General features: G+C 38.8%; 1 protein-coding gene across 1 annotated transcript in view; it reads left to right on the forward strand.

Moving 5' to 3' along the window:
* Window positions 1-26,224, forward strand: part of DCDC2C (doublecortin domain containing 2C) — a 2,319,258-nt gene that overhangs the window by 1,285,068 nt on the left and 1,007,966 nt on the right. The window contains exon 7 of the mRNA XM_044077304.1: window positions 5,204-5,258. Coding sequence (XP_043933239.1) covers window positions 5,204-5,258 — 55 coding nt within the window. The remainder of the gene's footprint in view (window positions 1-5,203; window positions 5,259-26,224) is intronic.

The raw sequence follows: 26,224 nt of genomic DNA on the forward strand, positions 1-26,224 counted from the left end.
AACTTTCTATGTATTTTTGTTCTTAACCTACAGTTCTTCCTGCCCATTGCATCGACATCCAAGTAATGAACTTCATCACCTATCTGTAACCCATCAAAACTAACTCCTACTTCATTATCATGCAACTTATTAATGAATGCTTTAACTTTGTTGTGTCCCCCTTTACACACAAAGATCAAATCATCAATATATCTAAAATATTTGACTACATGTTTTTTTTATAAAATTCAGTGGTGTAAATATACAGACTTTCAAATTGTCCTATGAATATATTTGTGTAAGTAGGGGCAAAAGCTGCCCCCATAGCTATACCTTGTAGCTGCCTATAAAGACAGCCATTAAATTCAAATATATTATTCTCTAAACACAACAAAATCAAATTGGTTACATACTGAATAACTGGGGCTTCTCCCAAAAACATTTACAGCTCTAATACCATTCTGTGCTTAATGTTGGTATATAAACTTACAACATCCATTACAACAAAATACATTTCTTCTGACCATATGATTTCCTTGATCTTACCTAGGAAATCAAAAACATCTTTGGTATAAGAAAATATTTTCTCCACAGTTGGTAGCAAAAAACAGTGCAAAAAACATACTATGTTGTGTAGAAAATAACCACAGGCTCAAACTATAGGGCATCCAGGGGGATTAACCAAATCCTTGTGTATTTTTGGGATGCAAAACAATTGAGCCATTGTGGCATTTTTAATCCTAAATTTCTGCTGTACATCTTGTAATGAAAAGTAATGAAGCCTCATTCCTTTATTAATCAATTCATTATATTCTTTCTCAGCTTTGTTATATTCATCTATATTATTTTTTTTAGAAACCTGCTCATTATTTAAATGTTCATAGCACATGGAAAAATATTGAGTAAAATGTAAAATCACCAGTTTACCACATTTATCCGCTGGTTTAAATACTACTTGACTCAAATCTTTTAAACTATTCCATTGTTTTTTTACTTAAATTATAATTCACATATCCCCTATCAAATGATAGATATTCCCTTTCTAAACCATAATTCAAAAATGTCCCAAACTGTTTTATGCCATTATTTGTTTGTGGTGGCATGAATGCACTTTTTATTTGCACTGATTTGGTATTTAGCATTTACTTCGTCTTCTGAACAACAAGAATAAAAGCTTACATTGCTATTATCAGATTTAGTACTTTTATCACTGTTCTCTGACAAGTTATTACTTTCTTTAAAATAATTCATTAAATGTAGTTTACGATTAAAACAATAAACATCACATTTTAATTCATGTAACCTGGGAAATACTGTTGGTACAAATTTTAATCCCATATTTAGAACACTCATTTCACTGTCCGTTAATGAGCGTCCTGATAAATTGACTACATAACCACATTCTGCCAAAACATTTTTTTAGATCATATAAAATAGTGAATCTGGTTCAGCATATTCATTTATGTCAGCTAGATTAAATATGTCAATGAATTCAGTTAATGCCTTTGAAGTGACTGTTTTCCTATGTGTGTTTATAGTGCTGGTGTCATGCATTATACAATTAAAATATCCAGCTAATATTATATTTCCTTTTGAGAATTGTATGATGTCTTCTATCTGCTGTTTAACTACCTTGACTACTAGTCCAGGGATCCGGTAAAGATTCACTAAGATGTATATTTTCTCATTCAATTCTAAAGTAAACAAACAAAGCATCCCTGAATTGTCTTTATCAGTATTTTTAAGTTTAGGCATTATGGTTGAGTTCTTCCACAAAATCATTACACCTCTTGTCTTTTGTTTATGATGTGAACTTGTCAAAACTGTATAATTGCTAATACTAAATTTGTTTAAGTCTGCTTGTAAAATGTATATCTCCTGTAAAGATAAGCAGTGGATTTAATTTTTTTAAGTATTTAATCATACATCTTCTTTTACAACTATTATTTAAACCATTTGCATTAATGGAGATGCATTTCATAACTAAATTATGATTTACAGAATTTCCATGCATTTATAAGTGGCATAATTAGAGAGAAAAAAGTAAGAAACATATATCCATGTAGATAGAATGATTTAACTATTTGTGCTATAACAATATTATTAATATAATTAGGCACCCAAAAAAACAAAAAAAAAACCAAAACAAAGATAAAACATTAAATGTTGAACTAAAAAACGCTCTGTACAATCTATGGGGAAAAAAGTAACCCCTCTACCCTTGAGTTACCAAGCCATCCAAGTGAACCCTCTAAAGCCTTTTCCCCAGGTCTGACTATCTAATAAATATATGCTACCAAAAGGTAAACAATTATTACTAGTCATTATCTAATTAAGTGACATGTACAGAAAAACAGTCTACTTAGAATATAAATCCCACTACTTAAATATGCACTTAATAAACTTAAAGTAAATTGCAGTGACTATAATGAACGCATTTAATATCGCACTTGTATCACTGTTAACTTCTAAAAAGTTTAAAAAAATAAGTCTTAACATTCTTTTTACTGTTAATATTAAAAGCCAAAAAAGAACTAGTTATATTATGAATAAGTATATTGAACATAGATAAAGTAGCTAATAAGTAAGTTTAAATAGGCTTGCAAAACCATTTTTGTTAAAAAAGTGTGTGTATTACTTTAAATAGCCAGACAGGTAGTAGAGAACTAATGCAGTTGCATCATTCCTGACTCTTTTACTTTCATTTTGGCCAAACTTCACTTAAATGAAGGGATTTAGACTGTGGCACCACCGGTTTCCTCCCACATTCCAAAGACATGCTGTAGGTAGACTGGACACTCTAAATTGGCCCTAGGTGTGAGTACGTGCATGTGTGTGCCTTCTGTGGAAGGTTGGGTGCCAGGCTGGCAACTCGACACCGTAAAACTCCACTGCCAATCATGAGCGGATAGGTGATCCGCTGTGGCGACCCCTAACCGAAAAAAAGCCAAAAGAAGAAGAAGAAGACCATGGAATCACTCAAGCTCATGGGAAATGCTTTAAAAAAGGGGGGCTTAAGGAGTTTTAACAGGTGACCTTGGCAGGAAACCAAGAAAAATGATAAGTAAACACTTTTGAACACTTCAGAATTACAGCTCGATCTTACAGTAATCCCTTTCACATAACGGCTGCACATATGACAATACTAAGCATTTAAACACACTTTAAATGTATGAATCATATACTCAAAGCACAAAACTAATAAAATAAAAGTATTTTAACTAGAGATTCAAATATTTATTTGAAGTACATTATTCATTTTAAAACCTGTATAACAATTACTTTATAATAATGATACATTTTAATAATTTTAAACTGAAAACTCATTCCCCCACCTACATACATTAGCACTCTGAGCCAGTTACAGAGTACATTAGCATGCCTATGTTTAGTAAATTGCTTTACTGTGAATTAGGATTATTGATAAGACACTATGTATATTACTTTTAATAGACTGTGCTAAAAGTTAAATATTTTGTTGAATGCATTTAAATGATGACTGTTTTAACAAATGTAAATGAACCCAAGTGAAAAGAAAAGAGAATGCAAAATCTTTTACCTTTTTCCTTGTGATTTATGAGTAAAGTGTAAACTCTTTTTGTTGAGTTTGAATTTGTAACAGATAATAATATAAATAAGAAAAAAGGACATTAAGTAAAAAGAAAAAAAGGACATTAGGTGAAAAGTTATTTATCTTTTAGTTTTTTCTTTTTCTTGTCAACTACTTTCCAGTCATTTTTCTCAGCTTGACGCTTAAGTGAGGAAGTAAGGCAATCCATTTCTTCTGTTTGATCTAAAATATTGTTGTTTGTTAGATATGAATCAGTCCAATGTGTCAGAAGTTTTGGTGCCATCTGGAAAGAATATTTTAAGTCTTGCAGGGAACAAAAGATGAACTTTAAGATTTTTTTTTTTAGTTCCTTAATTAATTATAAACATTCCTTTCTTCTTGTAATCACTGCAGATGAGTAGTCATTATCAAACCTTATGATGCTGTCATTAAACTTAATTAGAGAGTTAACCCATGCAGTTTTTAATACAATGTCCTTGTCTTGAGAAGAGAGAAAGCATACAATAGATCTTGCATTAGAGTTTGCTTTATTATAAAATGAGGAAGTTGCCAACTACCTGTGAGCCCTCTCTATATCAAAAGAAAGGGACTCCTGTAGATTTATGATGCTAGGCAGCCAGGATGTGAGGACATTTATCATGTTTTCTCCCTCTGCTTTTTCTGGCAAACCATAAATATGTAGATTGTTTCTTCTTGATCTATTCTCTAGATCATCAATTTTACTGAGTAAAAAAGAATTTTGCTTTAAGAGATGTTCCACATGAAGCTCTTGTTCAGTTATTCTACCCTCCAGGTCATTTAAGGAGTCCTCCATAATGGAAATTTGGGATTTGTGCTGTAAAATCATTTCTTTCAACAGTTTCATTTGTTTAGTGCTCTGTTCTTTGAAGGTATCCAGCTTACTGTCCATTTTATGAATTTTTGTGGATAAATCATTCACAGTGGTAAGCAAGGTTTGCAGTTCTTTCTTCATATACTGGTCCTGTACACTGCCTTTGGAGTAACTGATCTTGAGGAAATATCAGTATCCTTTTTGGGAAGATTTTTGACAGAAAAATCAACAAATAAAGAAATGATATTCCAGTATTGTTGTCGAGGAACTATAAGAAATATTAATCCTTAAGTCTGATAAGTTAACTGGTCCTGTTTTTTAAAATTTTCTGTCAGAAAGGCATATTAGATAGCAGAGATGAGAGAAAGTGCTGTTAACCGGCCAGCATCTTGGCCACCCCCCCCCCCCCAGTTTTTGCCTTTCTGATGCTTTTATAATTGTCACACTAATTAACACAAAATAACACACATTACCATGACATGCAACTTAGGGACATTTGAGCATTGCAGAGTTTGTACATTCACAACAATACTGTGACAACTCAAATTATTATTTGTGTTAATATTTATCATAGTGAAAAATTACTAATATGAAGAGTCACCATTAGCTCCCTGTGCTGTTGATCTGAATATTAGATACATGTGCATATATGTTATTAGCAATAAGGAACTTTTTGTTATGTTTTATGTATTTTCTGATATCCAGGAAATCTCTTCTTGAAAAAAAAGTCATAATGAAATGTGTAATATGCAGTTCTGGTATTTTGCGCTGGAAAATTAAACTTGTCAGATTAAATCTAGTAATGTACATTTTTTTTTCAGATTGCATTATGAGCTGCTGCCACCAATGAGGAAGGGCAAAAGGTCAAAAAACGATGTAAGTTATGACTGATGCACTTATAAAGCTTAATTCCATGTATAGACATAGTAAACCAATTATTTAAATGGTATGCTTCATATCTGCCACATCTGAACTCTGTCTGAACTAACTATTCCATCAAAGAGCTCATGTAGTGAGTTAAGCTCCAGAATGACAAATCACATTATCTATCTATCTATTTATCTATCTATCTATCTATCTATCTATCTATCTATCTATCTATCTATCTATCTATCTGTCAGTCTGTTTATCTATCCATATGATATAAAATTAGAGAATTTTGTTCTGTGTCTTTATAATAAGGTCTCAGATGATATTATTCCTGTTAGGGATACCATACTCTCCTTACATGTGGGACTTTATAAACATCCTGTGCTGCGATTACAAGGAGAACATGATCCCAAAATACATTCATATTGGGTCACTGTAATGAAAAAGCATAACAAAGAAATGGCATGTAACTGGCACCAAAAGGGAGTTTGTATATTTGTAGAATATGATGTATGAGTAACAAACGAGAATCCCTTTATATAAAGATAAGAAGAAAGTGAGTGGTGATGGGAAGAAGCACGAGTATATATAATAGGAAAGAGAGGGGGAAGATAAGGCCATATTGCATGCATGTTCAGCATCTAATTTAGAAGAACATATATATAAGCATTGTACTTTGGGCTTTTACTTCTTTAAAGGCCCATTATATTTAACACTTATGGACAAATTTGTACATTATAAGAGCAGGCAGGTAGGCAGACACACTCTAACTTTATCTAATGAATTGCTATTGTCAAATGTACAAGAAAAAAAGAGTGCTAAGTCCCACAGTAAAACTCATGCACAGATAGAGAAAGCTCATCTACAGGATCTCAATTAATTCCAAAAAAATTGTGGCCTTTACCCATACTGTAGAGAAAAACAGATTAATGAAAGGTCAGGAGAATTTGTTGACCTACTAATATTCCAGCCTGTTTTGCTTTCATACTTTTCTTCTTTGGTTTTTGCATAGTTTAATGCAGTGTTTTAACAGAAAGAAGGGAAAAAAATACAAAAAAAAGAAAGATGAGGTAAACTGGGCAAGATAAAGAGGAATGAAGCAGTTGAGAATACAAGAGAGGGCTAGATTTGTAAGGAGAAATGTACAGCTAAAATCCATCTGAGCAAGTACATTTCACTTAGTTTGCATCATAATCTTGTTTCCGGTGTACCTTGTTTCTCAAGTTTTGAAGGGTGCTATAACTATCCATGCAGTTGCTCTTGAGGCAAGTGTATTCTGAAGAATTTTGCTAGGTTTAGAATCCAGGGTGACATGCATTCATCAGAAAATTCTCCCTATTAGAATACTCTGAACTTATCCTAAATACCTATCTGAACTGTGGCTTCCGTTGGTCCAGTGGCTGGTTATACATGCACAGTCTACTGGAGGCATTGGCTTTGAGTACCAAATAAGAAAAAGAAGTTATGTACTCACCATAACATTCCATGTGAGTTGTTTATCTCGCCTTTATTCTCACGGATGGGTTCGGAGCTGAGGGGCTCCGACATGGCCGATAGCAAAGCTCAAGGTTTGCCAGTAGCTCGTGACCAGGCCCCTTATCCCATGATGCACTGCTGGAATTACCTCAGATATTGTTTGCTGCGTATATCTATCTATCTATATCTATATCTATATCTATATATATATATATATATATATATATATATATATATATATATACCCCTGTAAGGGGTGCACTCTCCAAGAAGGAAGAAGAAGTGTTGAACAACCAGGATGATACTAGCCTCTAGGTCAACTGTTAGCCAGGAGGGGGATGGAGGGAGGGACGAGAGAATAAAGGCGAGATAAACAACTCACATGGAACATTATGGTGGGTACATAACTTCTTTATGTGAAGTTGTTAAATCTCACCATTTATTCTCACTGATGGGTAGCGTCCCTAGCACCCTCAATCCTGGGTGGCTCACTGGAGTATATTTTTCAGGAACGTAGAACCAAAAGACCTGTCCCTGGAAGCCATATCCACTTTGTAATGAGTGATAAAAGTATGATGCTTACACCAAGTGGCTGCAGCATAAATGTTATCAAGGGGCAATTTAGCTTGAAAAGCAGAAGAAGTAGAAACAGCTCTGGTTGAATGAGCCTTTACTTTGTGTGGCAAAGGCATGATAGCAGTTGCATGAACAAATGAGATACAATCCGATAACCATTTTGAAAGAGTTGTTTTAGCCACTGGTCTACCTTTTCTGGCCTCCAAAAAGGATACAAAAAGTTGATCTGATTTCCTAATATCCTTAGTTCTATCAAGATAAAATCTGAGCTGTCTGTGCACGTCACGTTTGTGCAACATGTATTCTAATTTGTTGGAATGGTTGGGAAAAAAGACTGGCAACTCAATGACCTGATTGATATTAGACTCAGAACAGACTTTAGGCAAATAGGAGGGGTTTGTTCTGAGAGATACACTATCAGCATGGAAAATCATATAAGGAGGTCTGATAGATAATGCTTGAAGTTCTGACACTCTGCGGGCAGAAGTAATGGCCACTAGAAAAATAGTTTGCCAGGACAAAAATTTGAGATCACAAGATGTTGCTGTTTGGAAGAGGGGAAGAATTATCTGAGATAGCATAAAATTCAAATTCCAGGGAGAATAAGGGGTTTTGACAGGAGGCCTCATGTGAAAAACACCTTTGGGAAAAACCTTAGATAACTTATGGGCCATAATATTTAACCCATTGAATCCAAGGTGGAAATTAGATATGGGGGCTAGCTGAACCCGAACTGTGGCAGCTGCTGCTCCTTCCTTAAAAATCATTGTCAAAAACTCTAAAATGGACGACAAAGAAGGTCGGAAAGGGTCAATTTTTTTGTATACTGGCCCAAATGGAGAACCTTTTCCACTTACTGTGATATAGTTTTCTGGTGGATGGCTTATGAGAAGACAATAGAATTTGTCTTGTGTCATCTGAGAGTGAATGAAGCCTGGCTATTTGGGGAAGTGGATCAGCCAAGCAGTCAGCTTTAGAGACTGCAGTGAAGGATGTAGGTCCCCTGATGTGTGTGTCAGGAGGTCTGGAACTGGGTCCAGGATCCATGGATCCTCCAGCAGATGATGGTGAAGAAAAGGGAACCAAATCTGTCAAGGCCAATGGTGTGCTATAAGGATAACAGTCCTTCCCAGTGACTTTGCTTTCAGTAAAAACCTGGGTATCAATGGAATTGGAGGGAATGCATATAGGAGACCCGGAGGCCAATTGTGTACGAGTGCATCTCTCGGGGGATGTCCCGGAGGTGGTATTAGGGCAAAGTAGCTTCTGCATTTGGTATTGATGTGACTAGCAAAGAGCTTGCAGCAAGGCTGGCCCCATTTGCGGAAAATCATGTCCGCAACGTGTTGGTTGAGAGACAACTCATGAGGCAACAGGATTGCCCTGCTCAGCTTGTCCGCTGTCACGTTGGATTTTCCCGGGATGTGCGTTGCTAACAGAAAAAGCTGGGATGACACAGCCCATTGCCATACCCTGAGGGCTTCTCAACAAAGGGGATAAGACTTGGTTCCGCCCTGTTTCTTCAAGTACCAGACCACTGACATGTTGTCTGTCTGAATTGCAATTGCCCCTAGAGGAAGAGAGTCCTGAAAGTACTGCAATGCCAGAAGTACTGATTACAACTCCAGAACATTGATATGCAGATGTGACTCTTGATCCATCCATGTCCCTTGGGCAGTCTTTCCCTGAAAATGCCCCCCCCCCACCCTATCAGGGAAGCGTCCGTGGTCACAGTGGCTACTGGGGGGGAGCACAAAGGGTCTTCCTATTGTGACATGAAGAGACGTCAACCACCACTGAAGGTCCCTCTTGCAAGAGTTTGTGATGAGAATCATATTGTTCATTGAGCAAACAGGAGCCATTAAAGAATTTGTATATGCATCCTTGCGAGTGAAATGGCTAGAACTGCTGCAGCCATCAAACCTAGTACCTTCAAGACCTCTACGGCTGTAGCTCTGTTCTTCGACACCAATGAGTTGATGTGTTGGCGAAGAAGTGAGACCCTTCTGACTGGAAGACGTAGAGTGGTGGTTGAGGTATCTAAGTCTGCTCCTATAAAGACGGTATGCTGCAACGGCGACAAGGCAGACTTTTCAAAGTTGACTGTAATGCCTAAGTGGTGGCAGAGTGTCAGAGTAGATTGTGTTGCCTGAATCAATTGATGCCTGTTGGTGCCAGTGAGGAGCCAATAATCTAGATATGGAAACACCTGGAATTCTAGACACCTCAGGTGAGCCGTGACCACTGACATGCATTTGGTGAACACTGTGGGGGCTGTAGTAAGACCAAAGGGCAGAGCTCGAAACTGGTAGTGATTGGCTCCCAGCCAGAAATGCAGGTTATCTCTGGAGTGTCTGTCCATCTTTATGTGGTAGTATGCGTCCTTGAGATCGATGGGGCACATCCAATCACCTTTCCCTAGAAAGGGAAGAATGGCCTGAAGCGTGACCATTCGGAACTTCTCTTTTTTTACAAATTGGTTGAGTCTGCTGAGGTCTAAGATAGGTCTCCAGTCCCCTGTTTTCTTTGGAACCAAAAAGAATCTCGAGTAAGTTCTGAATCCTGTTTGGTCTGCTGGGACTGGCTGGATGACTCTTTTTTTCTAGCAACTTGCGGACCTTTATAGTTGCTTGTTCCCTGAGACTGGGTGGAACATCCGGGATTCTGTTGAGAGGAGTGGGAGGGGAAGAGAACGGTATGAAATATCCTCTGGAAATGATGCTTTGCACCCAGGTATTGGATGTTATGCTTAGCCAGGCTTCTGGGTACAAAGATAAGTGACCCCCGACTGCCTCCAGAGCCGGACAGCCGGGTCTCCTTTCAGGAGCGCTGGTAGGGCTGACCAGAGAACTGGCCTCTATCACCCTGCTGCTGCAGACCCCCCCCCCTGCTGTGCAGGTGGTGTCTTCCGTTATAACCCCCTCCTCTGCCTCTAGAGGGGGTTTCTCTACATGTGTCCTGAAAGGCTCCCTGTGCTTTTCGGAACCACATCTTTCCACCCTTAGAGCCCTTGGGATAGGGCCGAGTAGGGGTAGAAAAACAGACTCCATTGGCAGATAGAGTATTGCCTTCCTGCTCACACCTGGTTAGAGTTTCCTTTACCTTGAGCCCAAACAGGGATGAGCCATCAAATGGGGTGTTGATAAAGGAAGACTTGAAAGGCTCCACAAAGGAACAGAGATGCATCCAGGCTTGTCTACGCAGGGCAATGTCTGAACTAGCGGCTCTACTCGAATCATCAGCTGCGTAAGATATGAGATGCATGGATGAGTTCACAATTGAGTTTAGGGCAGTGGGCTGGATGTTAACTTTGTTGGTAACCCCTGCAGCTACCGTACCCTGGAGAGTATCTCTTAACTCTTTCAGGAGATTTCTTTGTAGTCTTGTAAAATGGGTTAAATAGTTCAGTGATCGAAGGGAAAAAGTCACTGTAAACATGCATTTCCCATATCTATCCATGATCCTGGAATCTCTGTTAGGAGGATGGTTAGATGAGAATGTCTCAGATGTTTCCTTTTTGGTGGCTGCCACCACCACCATGGCATCAACAGGCACTCCCTTAGTCAAAAAAGCTTTGTCCACTGGGGCAGAGATGAACTTATTTGGCTTCCGATGGACAGGTTCCATGGCCTCCGGAGACTCCCACGCCTTACAAGACATCAGCTCCATGAGCACATTGTAAGGCAGAGACACCCAAGAGGTGGAATGTTGAGACCAGAAAGTCTTTAAGAGCACTGACTCATCTTCAGTAGGGCTTTTGGACTGCCAACCACCCCTCTGATTAAGGATCTCTAATATCTCCGCAAAGGAGATATCCTCAGAGGGGGGTTGAGGGGACCCTTCTGACTCATCCAAGTCAGTGTCAGATGTCAAAGACTCCTGTGGGGAGTCCAAGTGCCTCCTCTTGCATAGTCTTTTCCTGGGTACCTCCTCAGTGGGGGCATCTGGGGAGGTCTCAGAAGAGCAGGGGGCACCCTGTGGGGCTACGGCTCAGGGTCTCTATGCTTGGGTTGACCGGTAGAAGCAGGAGCGGACACAGGTGCTTGAGGGGAGGAGGAAGCCAGACTTGATGCTGATGATGTCTTTGGAGACAGGACTCTCCTCATGGCATGGAACGCACCATGGCTCCGACGAGAAGGGGTAGACGGATCCGAAGGGACCATCTAATCCTCCCACACCGAGGCTATGGGCTCCGAGCCCGAGGTAGGAGCCAAGCTCATCCAAGCTGAAGCCTCAAGAAGAAGAGTCAGCACCGACAAATCGGTACGACTATTCTCTCCGGACCCGACAGGAGAGTGTCGGCTCCTAGAGTCCCCGGTCAGCACAGAGGCCATCCGAGTAGATGAAAGCGATAACACCGGAGCAGGTCTCGGCTCCACAGGCTCAACAATTTTTATTTATTTATTTATTTATTTTACATTTGTTGACCAGGATAGTCCGACTGGATGCATGTCCATTTTCAGCGGAGGCCCGGGGAGAAAAGCTCCAAGGGTAAGCAGATACAGCATTACATAATACCAGCATTACATATTACAAACAGATTATTTACAGAGATTACATAAGTAAGCAAGTTAAACAAGTTCCACAGGTTAAAGTTAGTCCTGAGCACAAGTCGGGATTAAATTAAATTACACAGTAAACTGGTTAACAGATTTTCACACATTCGAGTTAGCCAGGCTTGATACATTGACATAGCCAGTTAAGTGACAAATGTTGTTTGAGTCTAGTTTTAAATTGACCTAAGGTGGAAAGTAAGGTAATATCAGCTGGAAGTGAGTTCCAGGATCTACTTACAGAGTTTGCAAAGAGAGAATCACCGGCTGTGTTATTAATTTTGCTAGTCTGAATTAGTAGTTTGTTAGAGGATTGAATCGGTCTAAGATTGTTATAGGGGGTGATAATATTTTTAAGTGCAGGAGTATTGTCCGGATTATAGAGGATTTTATAGGCCATAATCAGTTGGTTATACTGGATTAGGCTAGGTAGTTCAAGCCAACCAAGGTGATTTAGATTGATGCAATGATGTGTCCTAAAAGGCAGCCCAGTGGCAAACCTGACAATGTGGTTGTAGCAAATTGAGAGTTTGTTAAGGACAGTCTTGTTCAAATTCGAGAGTAGAGGGGATGCATACAGAAGGGTTGAAAGAAGGTGAGAGTGAGCTATGGCAATTTTAACTGGAGGGGTTAGGAAGGCTTTTATTCTGTAAAGTGACCCTAGTTTTTTATTAATGGTTTTGATAGTTTGGTTAACAACCATCAGGTCGGGCTCATCTGGCTCTGAAAGTCGAGTATGGCTCGGAGGAGGAGCAGTCAAGTCCAGGTTAATGGTCTTCAGTTCCAACAAAGGTGTCGGAGACAACAATTTGGCAAGGCCTGGTGCCCGTAGAAGCTTCTGCACCAACCAGTCCATATTCAGATCTGAGAGGCTGACAGAAGACTTCGATGAGTGCACTGAGGGTGCTGATTGGAGCAGAAAAGATGAGGGAATCTCAGAAACTGGCTCCAAAGCTGTGAGCTGGCTCCGAACAGAAGGGATACTCGGTTCCGAAGGCAGTGGAACGGATGACCCTATACCCTCCATTTTTTTAGCCTTTTTTGGTGCTTTGGAGTCACCTGAAAACTTGGATGACTTTGAGGATTTACTAGCACCATCCTGGTCATCCAGTGCTTCTGAGAAGGGGTGCTAAAGTAAATCCCTATCCACCATTTTCCTCTTCCTCTCTAAAAGTACCCTGGAAGAGAAGGAGTGACAGATGCTACAAGAGTCTTGGAGGTGTAATGGTAATGCTCCCAGACAATAAACACACTGAACGTGCCTGTCAGTGACTGACATTTTTTGTCCACAATCCGGACATTTTTTGAAGCCAGATTTCAGATGTGGCTTCTCTTTCTCATCAGATATCTCTTTTTTAAATTTAGACAAATTTAAACAATAGAAAAAACACCCTCAAGAAACTGTCTAACAAACTACTGCTAAGAATTTGGTTAAATACAAGGCCAGCTACTAGACCAACTCTATAGAAAAAAACAAGCCAACACAGGGCACTTATCTAAATCTAAGTCTAAATCTATATAGAATATATATATATATATATATATATATATATATATATATATATATATATATATATATATATATATATAGATATATATATATATATATATATATATATATATATATATATATATATATATATATATATATATATATATATATATATATATATATATACATATATATATATATATCTATATATATATATATATATATATATATATATATATATATATATAAACTATCCTAACAAGAAAGTCAAGAAAAAAGTTTTTAAAACTTGCAAATAGATGAATCTATCCAATAAAATTGATCCGAGCTATCTGGAACACCGAGATCTGTGCCGTGGCAAACTAGATCTGAGGTAAATCCAGCAGTGCATCATGGGATAAGGGGCTTGGTCTCGAGCTACTGGCAAACCTTGAGCTTTGCTATCGGCCGTGTCGGAGCTGAGGATCGGCTCTGAACCCATCAGTGAGAATAAACGGCGAGATTTAACAACTTCACATCTAATATTATCCTTTCACTTCTGTAAATTTACCTGTGTTTAAGCAGAGGGCTTTGTCTGTATTTGTGTGTGTGTGTGTGTGTGTGTGTGTGTGTGTGTAATTTGACCTAGATCACCATGCTGGGGATTTTCTACATGATAGACTAAAGCTCTTAATGGAAAACTCAACACCTATCTGTACAATGGCTGTTGTTCCATTGGCAGAGAAACCAGCATGGTATGCTGTAGACTTTGGGTTCAAACCCCAAATGAGAACTTATATTTTCCTTTCACTTCTATGATTGTTACAGTGCAATATCAGAGGACTTTCTCTGTATTTTTATGTGTATACTTGTAATTTGACATTGAATATCATGGTGGGGGTTCTTATCTGAAAGCTATTAAGGAACATTCTACACATATCTGGCCAATGACTCTTGCTGGTCCAATGGCAGTGACAGAATCACAGTATGCTAGAGGTCTTGTGCTTCAGACTTAATATTATCTTTTCAGGTCTATGACCCTAACTATGTCTAAGCAGAGGACTTTCTCTGTATTTGTGTGCATCAGTTTGTAATTTGTCCCTATAAGAACTGGTATACTCATTTTTGTGAGGCCCAACACTTCATAAATAAACTATAGTTTAAACAAATGCAGTGAGCTCTGACTCTTACTGCTGCACCTGTAAATCACCTTTAGGGGTCCCTGCACCTCCTGATGTGGGGACTCCTGCTACTTATTAAAGTTAAGTACAAGATTGCTGCACCTTGGAGTAGGGAGAATACTTTCTGGGTATTTCTGTTATGCTATTAACGCTGCTTATAAAATCTATAGCACAAACCCTGATGATGGCCATTTGCTAAACAAAGCAAAACAGTTACAGATTGCATACAGACTTAACATGAGCAATAGGAACTTCTCTTCCTTTGAAGCTCAACATTTCTTGAAACTGCACAGAAAGTCACCATTCCTTGAAAATGCCCAGAAACTCTGCATTTTTTGAAAATACACAGAAACTCAACAGTACTTGAAAATGCACTGAAACTCAACAGTCCTTGAAATGCATTTGTTGATGACAGTTTGGCAGTTGGTATTGAGGATACAGGCTCTAGGGTCCTGTATTCAAGGGACAGGGTTTGAGCCTGAAAGTGTTCACTAACTTGTCATCCCTAACTGGGGCATTTATCATTGACACACCCCTCTAACTCTGTGCTGACCTGTTCTCTGTGTTCCTCTGGAAAAGCAATAATCCATGCTTGCTTGTCTCATAAAAATCATGCATTCTGTTCTAATGTTTAAATGTGTGTGCATGACACGTGTGCAGATGCTACTAAGGATGCTCTGTGTGTGTGAACCTAAAGAAAAATGTAACACAAGCAGAGTGCATTCTTAAAGAAGAACTGAAGTTTTTTGGCAGCACACAGAATCTCAAATATTTTTAGCCCTTCCTTTTCAAGTTTTCCTAGGGATTCTCTAACTCCTTAACACATTTTGGTAAGAAACAAAATAAACAGTCTCAACAAAGTACATATTAACAGACATCTAAGAAGAAATGACAAGGGGCTCCAAGAAGAATTCTGGAAACACCTAAAACCAAGGACAGTCCAATAAGTCAGAATGACTATTTAAGAGATTTTGTTTCTCCTCCCACCCTGGCAGCCCCTTTCATTCTTCCATGAAGTCTGAATGTCCACTTTCCTCTTTGGAAGCAGATATTCAGATAAATGGGTTCTGAAAATCATTCATCAACATTACAGATGGCAGTGGCAGGAAATTCTTCCCCTCCAGGAGGATTTTTTTCTTTCCACCAGTCCTTCATGACATGCTGCCCCAGGATGTGATAGAACCAGTTCTGCTTTCACAGGTGGGAAAAGGGTTTTATTCAAGGATGTTTTTAGGGCCAAAGAAAGAAAATGCTTGGAGTCATGTTGTGGATCTTTCTTTTCCGAACCTTTTTCTGATAGTTTTGACATTCGAAATAGTCACTTTAGAACCTGTTACCTCTTCTTCCTTGTTCAAGTTTCCTTGTAACATTAGATTTAAAAGATATTTATCATCACATGGCTATTCATCCAGACTTCAGCTGTTTCTTAAGGTTCTGTGTGTCTGGATTACATTATCTGTTCTATCCATTGCTTTGTGGACTATGTCACATTGTTAAGGGTGAGTTTAGCTTGTGAGTGTCCACATTTTTTTCATATTTAGACAATTTGCTTATTTTTGCAGTCATTTTTAAAGCTTAAGGATAATATATCTCTAACACAAGCTGGGGTTCCAAGAGAGCATTCAAAGTTTTTCTTTCCTCCTTCTCAAGGTTGTTTCTGGGATGACAGCTAGACACCACAGTTAAAAGAGACTTTCTTCCAGAAAGAAAAATAGATCTATATCTATATCGACTTGTTTTTTTCACTCATGATTTTGCATCTCATTGCGTCTATGATTTTCATGATGCCCCTGGTAAGACTACTGATAAGAAAGATACAGTGGTATCTGAAATTGCTTTGGTCACAGCACCAGCACCCTTTATCTTTTCAGATCCCGGTGCTGGGGTTTGTTTGAAGGGAAATCACTTGGTAGAGACAACACATATACCTAAATCCATGTCTCTCCTTCTTCCTCCCTGTTCCAAACAGTCATCCACCACAAATGCCCCAAACTTTGGTTGGGAAGCAGTTTCACAAGTTAAACGTGCAAGGTGTGTGGGGCACCATGGACAGAAGCAAGTATATATATATATATATATATATATATATATATATATATATATGTAAAAGCTGCTCACTCTGATCAAGGCACTCAATTTTATGAACCATCTTTGGTCGTTGGGGCCCCTCAAGTTGTTACAGACAATAACATGGTCCTGTTACATCGACAAGCAAATAGGAACCAGGTTATGCCCCCTCTGTAGACTAGACATGTTATCTTAGGATCATACTTCTCAACCTCTTAGAGCAAGAAATCTGGACAAAGCCACAAATAATGGGGGTCAAAGGCCCCAAAATAAGTACACTTTTTAAATATTGCTCTTAAACTTAGAATGTTGATAGAATAACACATTTTGCATTAGCATGAATTTTCTGAAGGATATGAAGTCTGAAGCTCAAATGTCTGCCATTATTTTCTGACTTCAGTCCTCAATGATTTGTCAGTAAAACACAATTTTATGAGAAACAGACCAACAATATGAGGCAAAAATCTGGACAGTTGAAAAATATGCTTGGAATATAGCTTTACTTCTCATCACAATCTCACTGTACAGGCATCCTACATTCCATTCTGTCAGAGCAAAACTGTGTGGTGGAGAAGCTGAGCAGGGCAAGGGCAGACCATCATAAATGAAAACAAGATCAAGGGGTCTTGCAAGATTTGATCCATCTGTGGAGAATTCTTCAAGTAGACCTCTTTGCCTCCTTTGCATAATCAGCTGGCAAGTTTGTACTCCAAGACTCCATGCAAGAAGGCCTGGACTACAGATGCCTTTTCTTTTCCTTGGACAGGAATGTTCCCGCATTCTTTTCCACTAATATCCAGGGTACTTCTGACAATTAAGAAGAAATCCCCAAAATCATTGTGGTGACCCCCTTCTGGTCCTGGCTACCATGGTTCTTCCTTTTTTTGGAAATTGCCAGGGGCAGTTACCACAAGCTTCCTCAGAGACTGGATTGAACTGCACAAGAAAAGGGGTGTTTAATATCTCTGACACCAAACAATTTCAGTTGAATGCCTGGATGATAGGGTCTTAATTCTTGTTAGGCACATTTTTACAGTGGACGTGCAGTAGGTATTAATGGAGTCAAGAAAACCTGCTACTAGACAATCATATATTAGCAAATGGAAAAGGTTTTCTGGTTGGTGCCAACAACATGACCAGCACCCATTCAGGGGTAGTTGTTCTCTAGTTTTACAATATTTGTATGAGTTACTATCCTATGACCTTTCTTACTCCTCTATCAAGGTTCATTTATCAGCCTTTTCAATATGTCTGCCCATGGATACTCCTCTTTCAATGCATTCTCATATCAAAATGTTTTAAAGGGGTTTTGCATAAGATGTCTCCAGGAAAACTGGTGGCCTCTCCTTGGGATCTTAATCTTGTGCTAGAGAAGCTAATACTTGATCCATTTGAACTAGCCTATTTGACTGACTTGAGGTTCTTAACATGGAAATTAATTTTACTGATTGCTCTGACCTCTGCAGGAAGGGTATCTGAGCTGTAAGCTTTTATGGTTAGTCAACCCTATCTCATTTTCAACAGGGACAGGGTTTCATTGAGAAATAATCCTTCTTTTATGTCTAAAGCAGTATTCATGTGCACTTTAAATGAAACTAAATTGTCTCCATTTTATTTTCCGAACCCAAAAATGTGGGAGAAAGGATATTCCATCCAGACAACGCAGGTACTATCTTGACAGAACTAAATCTTTCAGATCTTTGTATAAATTGTTCATGTTTTGTGAAGGTAAGAAGAAGGGACAACTTGTGTCAAAATAGACTATTTCCAAATGGTTATCTAAGGCTTTATTACCTTTTGTTATACTCACCACAACAAAATGATTCCACGCAGGGCCAAAGTCCACTCTACCTGGTACTTGGCTTCATCTATGGCTGTTTGGAAAAAGTTGGATTCTAGAAGTATTCTAGAACAGTAACTTGGTTCTGTATACATACATTTACAAGGCATTACAAGCTTAATTACTTCTCTAGGTGTAGATCAGGCTTTGCTTAAACCATTCTCCAAGGGCTCTGAACTCTTCCCTTTCCACCTCTGAAATTTAGTAAGCTAAGGTAATCAAACCATATAGCTAAGGCTACTGCAGCAGTGAATAATAAGATGAACATAGAACAGTTGTGTACATAAAATTACTGTAACAGCAGAGGGTCTATACCACATAGTCGAAGTGTCAGAACTTTGACTATGTAAATATTGAACCCAAAAGTTTGAAAACTGAAAACTCTGAATACTCAGAACAGCGATTTTTTCCCAGTTCTGGTACAAAACTTGGAAACACATGAACACTACATACTGTTTCTAATGTAGGGGGCTTCACCCCTCACCCCCTAATGTGGGGAGCTGTGCCCCCCACACACCCCCTACTTAAATATACTAACTCCGAGAATGCACCACAGTGGAGGAAATAGCAAAGTCATGGAAACGGCCCACCAAAATCTTTCCCTGGGAAAGAATTCAATGTTCCGCAGCTTCTTTATTTTTAAACTTCAAACTTCACAGTTTGAAGTTTCGGCGTTCGGATATTTGTGCGTTCAGACTTATGATATACACCCACAGTAGATGTTCAAATGATCACTGCTTCAGTAGCCACTCCCTCCCGCCATCCTCCTTGTTTCTTGATGTGTTGTTTATGCCAAGGTGTGAATAGTTATTTTTGGTTGTTCCTAGCATAGCCCTTTCAGGATTCAGTCTTCCTGTCTGTTGGCATGAAAACTCTGAAGGGCTTGATGCCTAATCCTTCATTTTTTAGAGAACACAGCTTGAGCTGACTGATGATTTGCATGTGTTTAAGGTGTTCTTAAGCTTTGGAAGCTGTCTGGCTGGTTGGTTGGGAAGCAGTTTCACAAGTTAAATGTGCAAGGTGTGTGGGGCACCATGGACAGAAGCAAGTATATATATATATATATATATATATATATATATATATATATATATATATATGTAAAAGAGTTGCTCACTCTGATCAAGGCACTCAATTTTATGAACCATCTTTGGTCGTTGGGGCTAAAAAGTTTACACACCTCTGTTAAAATGCCAGGTTTTTGTGATAGAAAAAAATGAGACCACAATAAATCATTTCAAAACTTTTCCCACCTTTAATGTGACCTATAACCTGTACAATTCAATTGAAAAACAAACAAATCTGTTAGGGGAAAAAAATAAAAAAAATGTACAGTACGCTAGTTGCATAAGTGTGCGCACCCTTAAACTAATACTTTGTTGTGTGTGCACACCCTTAAACTAATACTTCTTGTTGATGCACCTTTTGATTTAATTACAGCATTCAGTCTTCTTGGGTAGGAGTCTATCAGCATGTCACATCTTGACTTGGCAATATTTGCCCACTCTTCCATGCAAAAGCACTCCAAATCTGTTAGATTGCGAGGGCATCTCTTGTGTACAGCCCTCTTCAGGTCACTTTACAGATTTTTTATTGGATTTAGGTCTGGGCTCTGGCTGGGCCATTCCAAAATTTAAATTTTCTTCTGGTAAAGCCATTCTTTTGTTGATTTGGATGTATGCTTGGGGTCATTGTCATGTTGAAAGGTGAAATTCCTCTTCATCTTCAGCTTTCTAGCAGATGTCTGAAAGCTTTGGGCCAAAGGTGACTGGTGTTTAGAACTGTTCATACTTCCCTCCACCTCGACTAAAGCCCCAGTCCCAGCTAAAGAAAAACAACCTTAAAGCATGATACTGCCACCAACATGCTTCACTGTGAGGATGGTTTTAAATTGGTGATGCAAAGTGGTGTTTTTGTGTCAAATGTACCTTTTGGAATTGTGGCCAAAAATTTCATCCTTGGTCTCATCAGACCATAACACATTTTACCACATGCTTTTGGGAGACGATGTATAGTTTTGCAAATTTTAGCTGGGCCTGGGTGTTTTTCTGTGTAAGAAAAAGCTTACGTCTTGCAACCCTACCCTAGACTCCAGACATGTGGAGAATACAGGAGATTGTTGTCACATGTAGTACACAACCAGTACTTGCCAGAAATTCCTGCAGCTCCTTCAGTGTTGCTGTAGGTCTCTTGGCAGCCTCCCTGACCAGTTTTCATCTTGTCTTTTCATCAATTTTGGAGGGACATCCAGTTCTTTGCAAGGTCACTGTTGTCCCATATTTTCTCCACTTTTTGATGACTGTCTTCACTGTGTTCCATGGTATATCCAATGCTGTGGAAATTTTTTTGTACCCTTCTCCTGACTGATACCTTTCAACAATGAGATCCCTTTGATGTTTTGTAAGTTCTCTGCGAACCATGGCTTTTGCTGTAGCAGGTGACTGAGTAAATGTCAGGAAAATCCTACTAGGACAGCTGAACTTTATTTGGGGTTAATCCGAGCCTCTTTAATTGATGGCAGGTGTGTATCCAAGAAGAATGAATGCTGTAATTAAATCAAAAGGTGCTTCATTAAAATATTAGTTTAAGGGTGTGCACACACAACAAAGTATTAGTTTAAGGGTGTGCACACTTACGCAACCAGCGTATTGTACATTTTTTATTTTTTATATTTTTCCCCTAACAGATTTGTTTGTTTTCAATTGAATTGTACAAGTTATAGGTCACATTAAAAGTGGGAAACGTTTTGAAATGATTTATTGTGGTCTCATTTTTTTATATCACAAAAACCTGGCATTTTAACAGGGGTGTGTAAACTTTTTATATCCATTGTAACACATTTAGCTAAGGCTACTGGAGCAGTGATCATTTGAACATCTACTGATATGGTACGTTTACTTGTACAACTGTACTTTGGTTTGGTAGAACAATCATCAGTCAAATATCAATGAATAATATTACAGTTACATGCTTTAAACAATCAAAACAAACAGCAACAATAAAAACATGCACAAAAAAAACAGCAAAAGGCTCATTATGTTTGATCATAAGACATTTACTAAGTAAAACACATTGTAAGCTTTTACGTGTATAGAAACCTTTTTAGATAAAGACTGTCATGTAGGTGGGAGCTTATCATGTCTTTTACATTATAAATATTTCCTCTTCAGACATTTTCATCAAAGATTCATTCATTGTGTTTCTGAAAGAAGGCACAAATAATATGGAGGAGACATTAAAAATCTGCACTGCATTTACCATCCCATATATCAGTATTTCAAGCAAGCCAGTGGCAGTTAAGCAAATACTTCCTGTATCAATGATAAACTACAGGTAACAAGGTGAATTTTTAATAAGCGTATGATGGAACATATGTTTCTTTATTTTTTCTTTGCAATCTGCTCTGTCACCAGATGGATACTGAGTAGCTTATCATCTGTGTGATAAAAGCCATCCAAGGGTACATTCAGATGCACACAAAATATGCAACACCATGTTCTTTTTTTTAAGTTTTTGCTTTATTCTGACCATGTAAGTCTGCCCAATCAGAACCATCCCCATGAGGAGGTTTTTTTTTAATGCCAGGTGACCTATTTAGCAGAATTAGTTAAATAGTTACCCTGCAGTTTAAACAACACAAAATAAAACAAAAAGATAAGATCCAAAAGCAAAATCCAAAACAGACATTGTAGTTCTTCTAGATCTGAGCACAAAAGCAACATGTGCCTTACATTATGCAATACTAAGTTTATGCCACTACCAGCAATCATGACTGGTAGGGTATTCGTGGAGGCAGGTCAAGCCTTGGGCAAGAATTTAAGACTGCATGGGAGGCAAAGCTCACTGTTTCTTTCTTTTGTGATTGTGGGAGTGGGTTGATGTTTATAGTGGGCCATCAAGGTGATCACAAAGGGTTGGAGGTGGGTATGCGTGCATGCACGTCTGTGTGTGTGTGTGTGTGTGTGTGTGTGTGTGTGTGTGTGTGTGTATGTAATGAGTTGAATATGTTACTGTGGGTACATTTTCCTGCCGCTGATCACACTGAAATTTATTACATAAACTATGGTAATTAGGGTTTAGTCTGTGTTTGAAAGCAACTGATCTATTGCATGAGGCTTTCTTATGTGTTTAAGAAACAAGATGAATACATTACTATTTGCAGAATTACTTTCACTGAATTATACTCAAACATCTGAGGTGTATCTTCTCAAAAGCTGGTGTTGCTAGGATTAGTCTGTATTTGAAAGCAGTCCATTTGATGAATAATCCTGTATTTCAGACTGCCTGCAATGGCTGGTATCTGGAGTTAATTCTTTCATTCACTCCCTTTGGATTGTGGAGTACATCAGTGTTTTGTTATGGGTCTCTGTTTATGGCATACATGCTGCCACTAAAGGAGGTTATTTTAGGGGGAGATATTTGCCATTAATTATGTGCCAGTGACTACAGTTTTACATCTTCTTTCCTTAGGATTCTGTGCTTTATACTACTCTTGAGGACTGCTTGAGTTCACTTATTGACTGGTTGCAGCCTAATTGCTTTAAGCTCAACTGGCAAAATGATGCCTTGCTTTTTCATGGCACCATTCTTTTATTGCATTTTCCCAGATTTCCCCTTACTATTTCATGGGGAGTTAGTTTGGAATTAGTGTCTCATGTCTAAGAGATGGGTGTAGTTCTTAAAGGCAGGTTGACACTAAAGGTCCAGGTGTTGTCTGATATGTTTACATCATACTTTCATTTGAAGAAAATTGCTTGGTTGAAGCATTTTATATCATCTTCAGAATTGGCAATTGCTTATGTAAGGGTTACTTTACACATAAATTACTATAATGCTCCAAGTCTACGGCACATGGATGGTTACATGGTTTGACTGCAGCAGATCTAGTATTACATTGCTTGAGTTTTGAGTCATACCTCTCATATGAGTCATATTACTCCTGTTTTGTGGGATCTGTTCTGGATTTCAATCACAGTCATATATGTCTTTAAATTCTTAAGCCCCAACTATTATGCCATTACATTCTGGTTCTTACTTATTTTATGGTGCTGCCAAGACGTTATGCCAAACTAGGTCATTTAGATCATAAGGTGAGAGGCTGCTGCATATTCCACAGGTCAGTATAAAGACTTCAGAAAGAGTTAGATTTGTGCATCTTGCACTGATAATGGGGAAATAAATGCTGTTCCTGATTCGGGCAGGTAATTCTCACTACACTCATAGAAGAACTTCAACAACCTTCGGATAGCAATATTTCTAATTTAATTTAAATTTATGTTGTTTTATTTTTCATATTTCCCCTCATATCTTGTTTTTTAATGTAACATGCCTGGGATTTAGGCATCTAAATACTTTAAATAAAGTAATACATAAACAAATAAACAAACTGATGTAATATAAGTTGATCACAGTTAAATGATCATGGGTTCATGGGAGGAAGACAAGATGTTTGTGCACATGCAGCAAGTTGAATATATTACTACAAGCAACCGTTCACTCATTTTATCACAGTGAAGTATCTGAGATGCATCTAGATAAAAAGTAGTAACTGGCCAGTATTAGTCTGTATTTGAAAACATCTTTATTACTGTCATTTCATAATTGTTGAAAGATCTTGGGTAGGGAAAAATGTTGATCTGATGCTGTCAATCTTCACTTAATCCTTGACTGTGGGTTCAGTTCCATATCTCTTAACTGACTTGGCCGTTATTCCAGTTTGTGCCTTCCAAAAACTCTCGAGCTCAGCTTTACCCATAATCCTGCTGTGAGGATTACCTCATATCTCGTTTGCCATTTTTAGTGCCAGACACATTTTTCCTGTCGGCTCATGAGTGAACTAATTTCTTTAAAAGCTGTGTTTACTTCAAATTTTCTTCAAATCGTTTATTAGTTTTTTATCTATCTCTATTTCGCTTACCGTGCTCCTCTTTAGGCTCCTTCTTTAATACTTTTAGTGATATTCTTCCACTGTTGGTAGTCCCTCCTTCTTTCTCTTTCCCCCTTTTTACCTCAAAGGTAAACCTTACGTACCATTGTTGGTACTTTATTTTGTCTACTTCTACTTTTTACCTTAACTGTAAATCTTCAGTACCATGTGTGTGTGTGTGTGTGTGTGTGTGTGTGTGTGTGTGTGTGTGTCTGTGTGTGTGTGCTTGTGCTTCTGTTGTTATGGCGGATAAGGCTAGGGGTACTTCTGGCTTTAAAAGATGTAAGAAGTGTGAGACAAAATTGCCAAATTTGGACAGACACGATTTATGTGTCTACTGCTTAGGCCTAGAGCACCTTGAAGAAGACTGTGCTATTTGTTACAGCTTCAGTCATCAAGCCCTTGTGGAAAGGAAAAATAAATTAATCTTAAAGGGCCTTATCAAATCTGATTTCAATGAGACCATATCTGTTTCTTCCAAATCTAAAACTGATATTAGCTCCCCTTCTTCTTCTTCCTCTTCCAGTAAACATGAAGGATTTAAGAAGAGAAGCCTGTCTGTTCTGACAGTGTCATAGGCACCACCTACTAAGTTGACTAAAACTTCCCCAGTTCCCATAGTTTTCATGGAACCTAAAGGGAAATTGTTTGAACCTTCAGTGCCCTTGGTGCAGATCTCTACACTGACTATTTTGGCACCAAGAATTATTTTGGACACAATAACTTCTGTGCCTCATCACTTCTTGGTTCCATCTGTTTCAGAACTGAAGGTGTTTTCCTTTACAGACAGGCTCCAAACAAAATGCTGTCCATCTATAGATGCCTTTTCAGTCCGACTTCCAAGCCCATTTTTGGAAAAGCCTCATTCCCAGTTGGTCTCTTCGGTTCGTTCCACCAAAAGCCTAATGGAATCTGATGTTTTGAGACTGGTGGGGCAGCTCCTGGAGGTGGGGGGATTAACTAATTCATCAGTTCCTAGTCTCCCTGGCTCTGGAACCTTACCTATCTCTTCCCCTGTTTTTGTTCCTCCTCTGACTCCAACCAAGCCTTCGGAGCTCTTGGCTCCAGCAGTCCCAGTTTTGTCTGTGTCAGTGCTAATCAGATCTTCTCTGGCACTGGTAACAACCCTTCGCTGTCGGTTCCAGGGGTGTGGTTCCACACCGGTGTTGTCGGAGCTGTCCATGCTCCTTGGGGCATCAGCATGTGTGAGCTTGACTCCAGCTTCAGCTTTGGAAGCAGCTTCCTCAAAGCGGGAGGGGAACCATGGTTCCAAGGGAGTCTACCTTGGTTCCAGAAATCTTACTCCTCTATGGGGGGCCTGCTTAACAGGCCATGGAGAGGGCCTTGTCCACTGCAGGCTTGCAGTCGGTATCACTCTCATTGGATGAACATCCCTATCCTTTACCTCACCCAGAACTCCCTCTAGCCTCTGCCCTGGGACAGCAGGCACAGAAACCTCAGGATTCAACCACAGTCATTATGTCATCTTCAGGATACCTCCCTGGCCCATCCCACTGAGGATGCTCCCCTGAAGAGAAAGTGCAAGAGGAAGCACTTTGACTGCCTGGAAGAGTATTTTACAGAAGATACTGATTTTGATGAAAGGGAAGGCTTCCCAATGTCACCCCTGGACGATGCCTCCTTTGGAGACATATTAAAAGTCCTGAAACAGAGCGGTGGCTGGACTTTCCATCAGCCTTCCTTGGAGGAATTGGTATGTCTGCAGGCTTTCTGTGCTTGAACATCTACCTCTTTGATCTCTCCCCCTGCTGGTGATCTAATTAAATTGATTGCACAGCAGGCTTGGAAGATGTCTGATTCCATTGAGCCAATCCCTAAGAGACCAGACCACATTTTGTCAGATTCTGAGGATCACCAAAAT

The sequence above is a fragment of the Protopterus annectens genome, chromosome 1.part0 (genome assembly GCF_019279795.1).
Source record: "Protopterus annectens isolate FY-2018-M chromosome 1.part0, PAN1.0, whole genome shotgun sequence".
Lineage (NCBI taxonomy): Eukaryota > Metazoa > Chordata > Ceratodontiformes > Protopteridae > Protopterus > Protopterus annectens.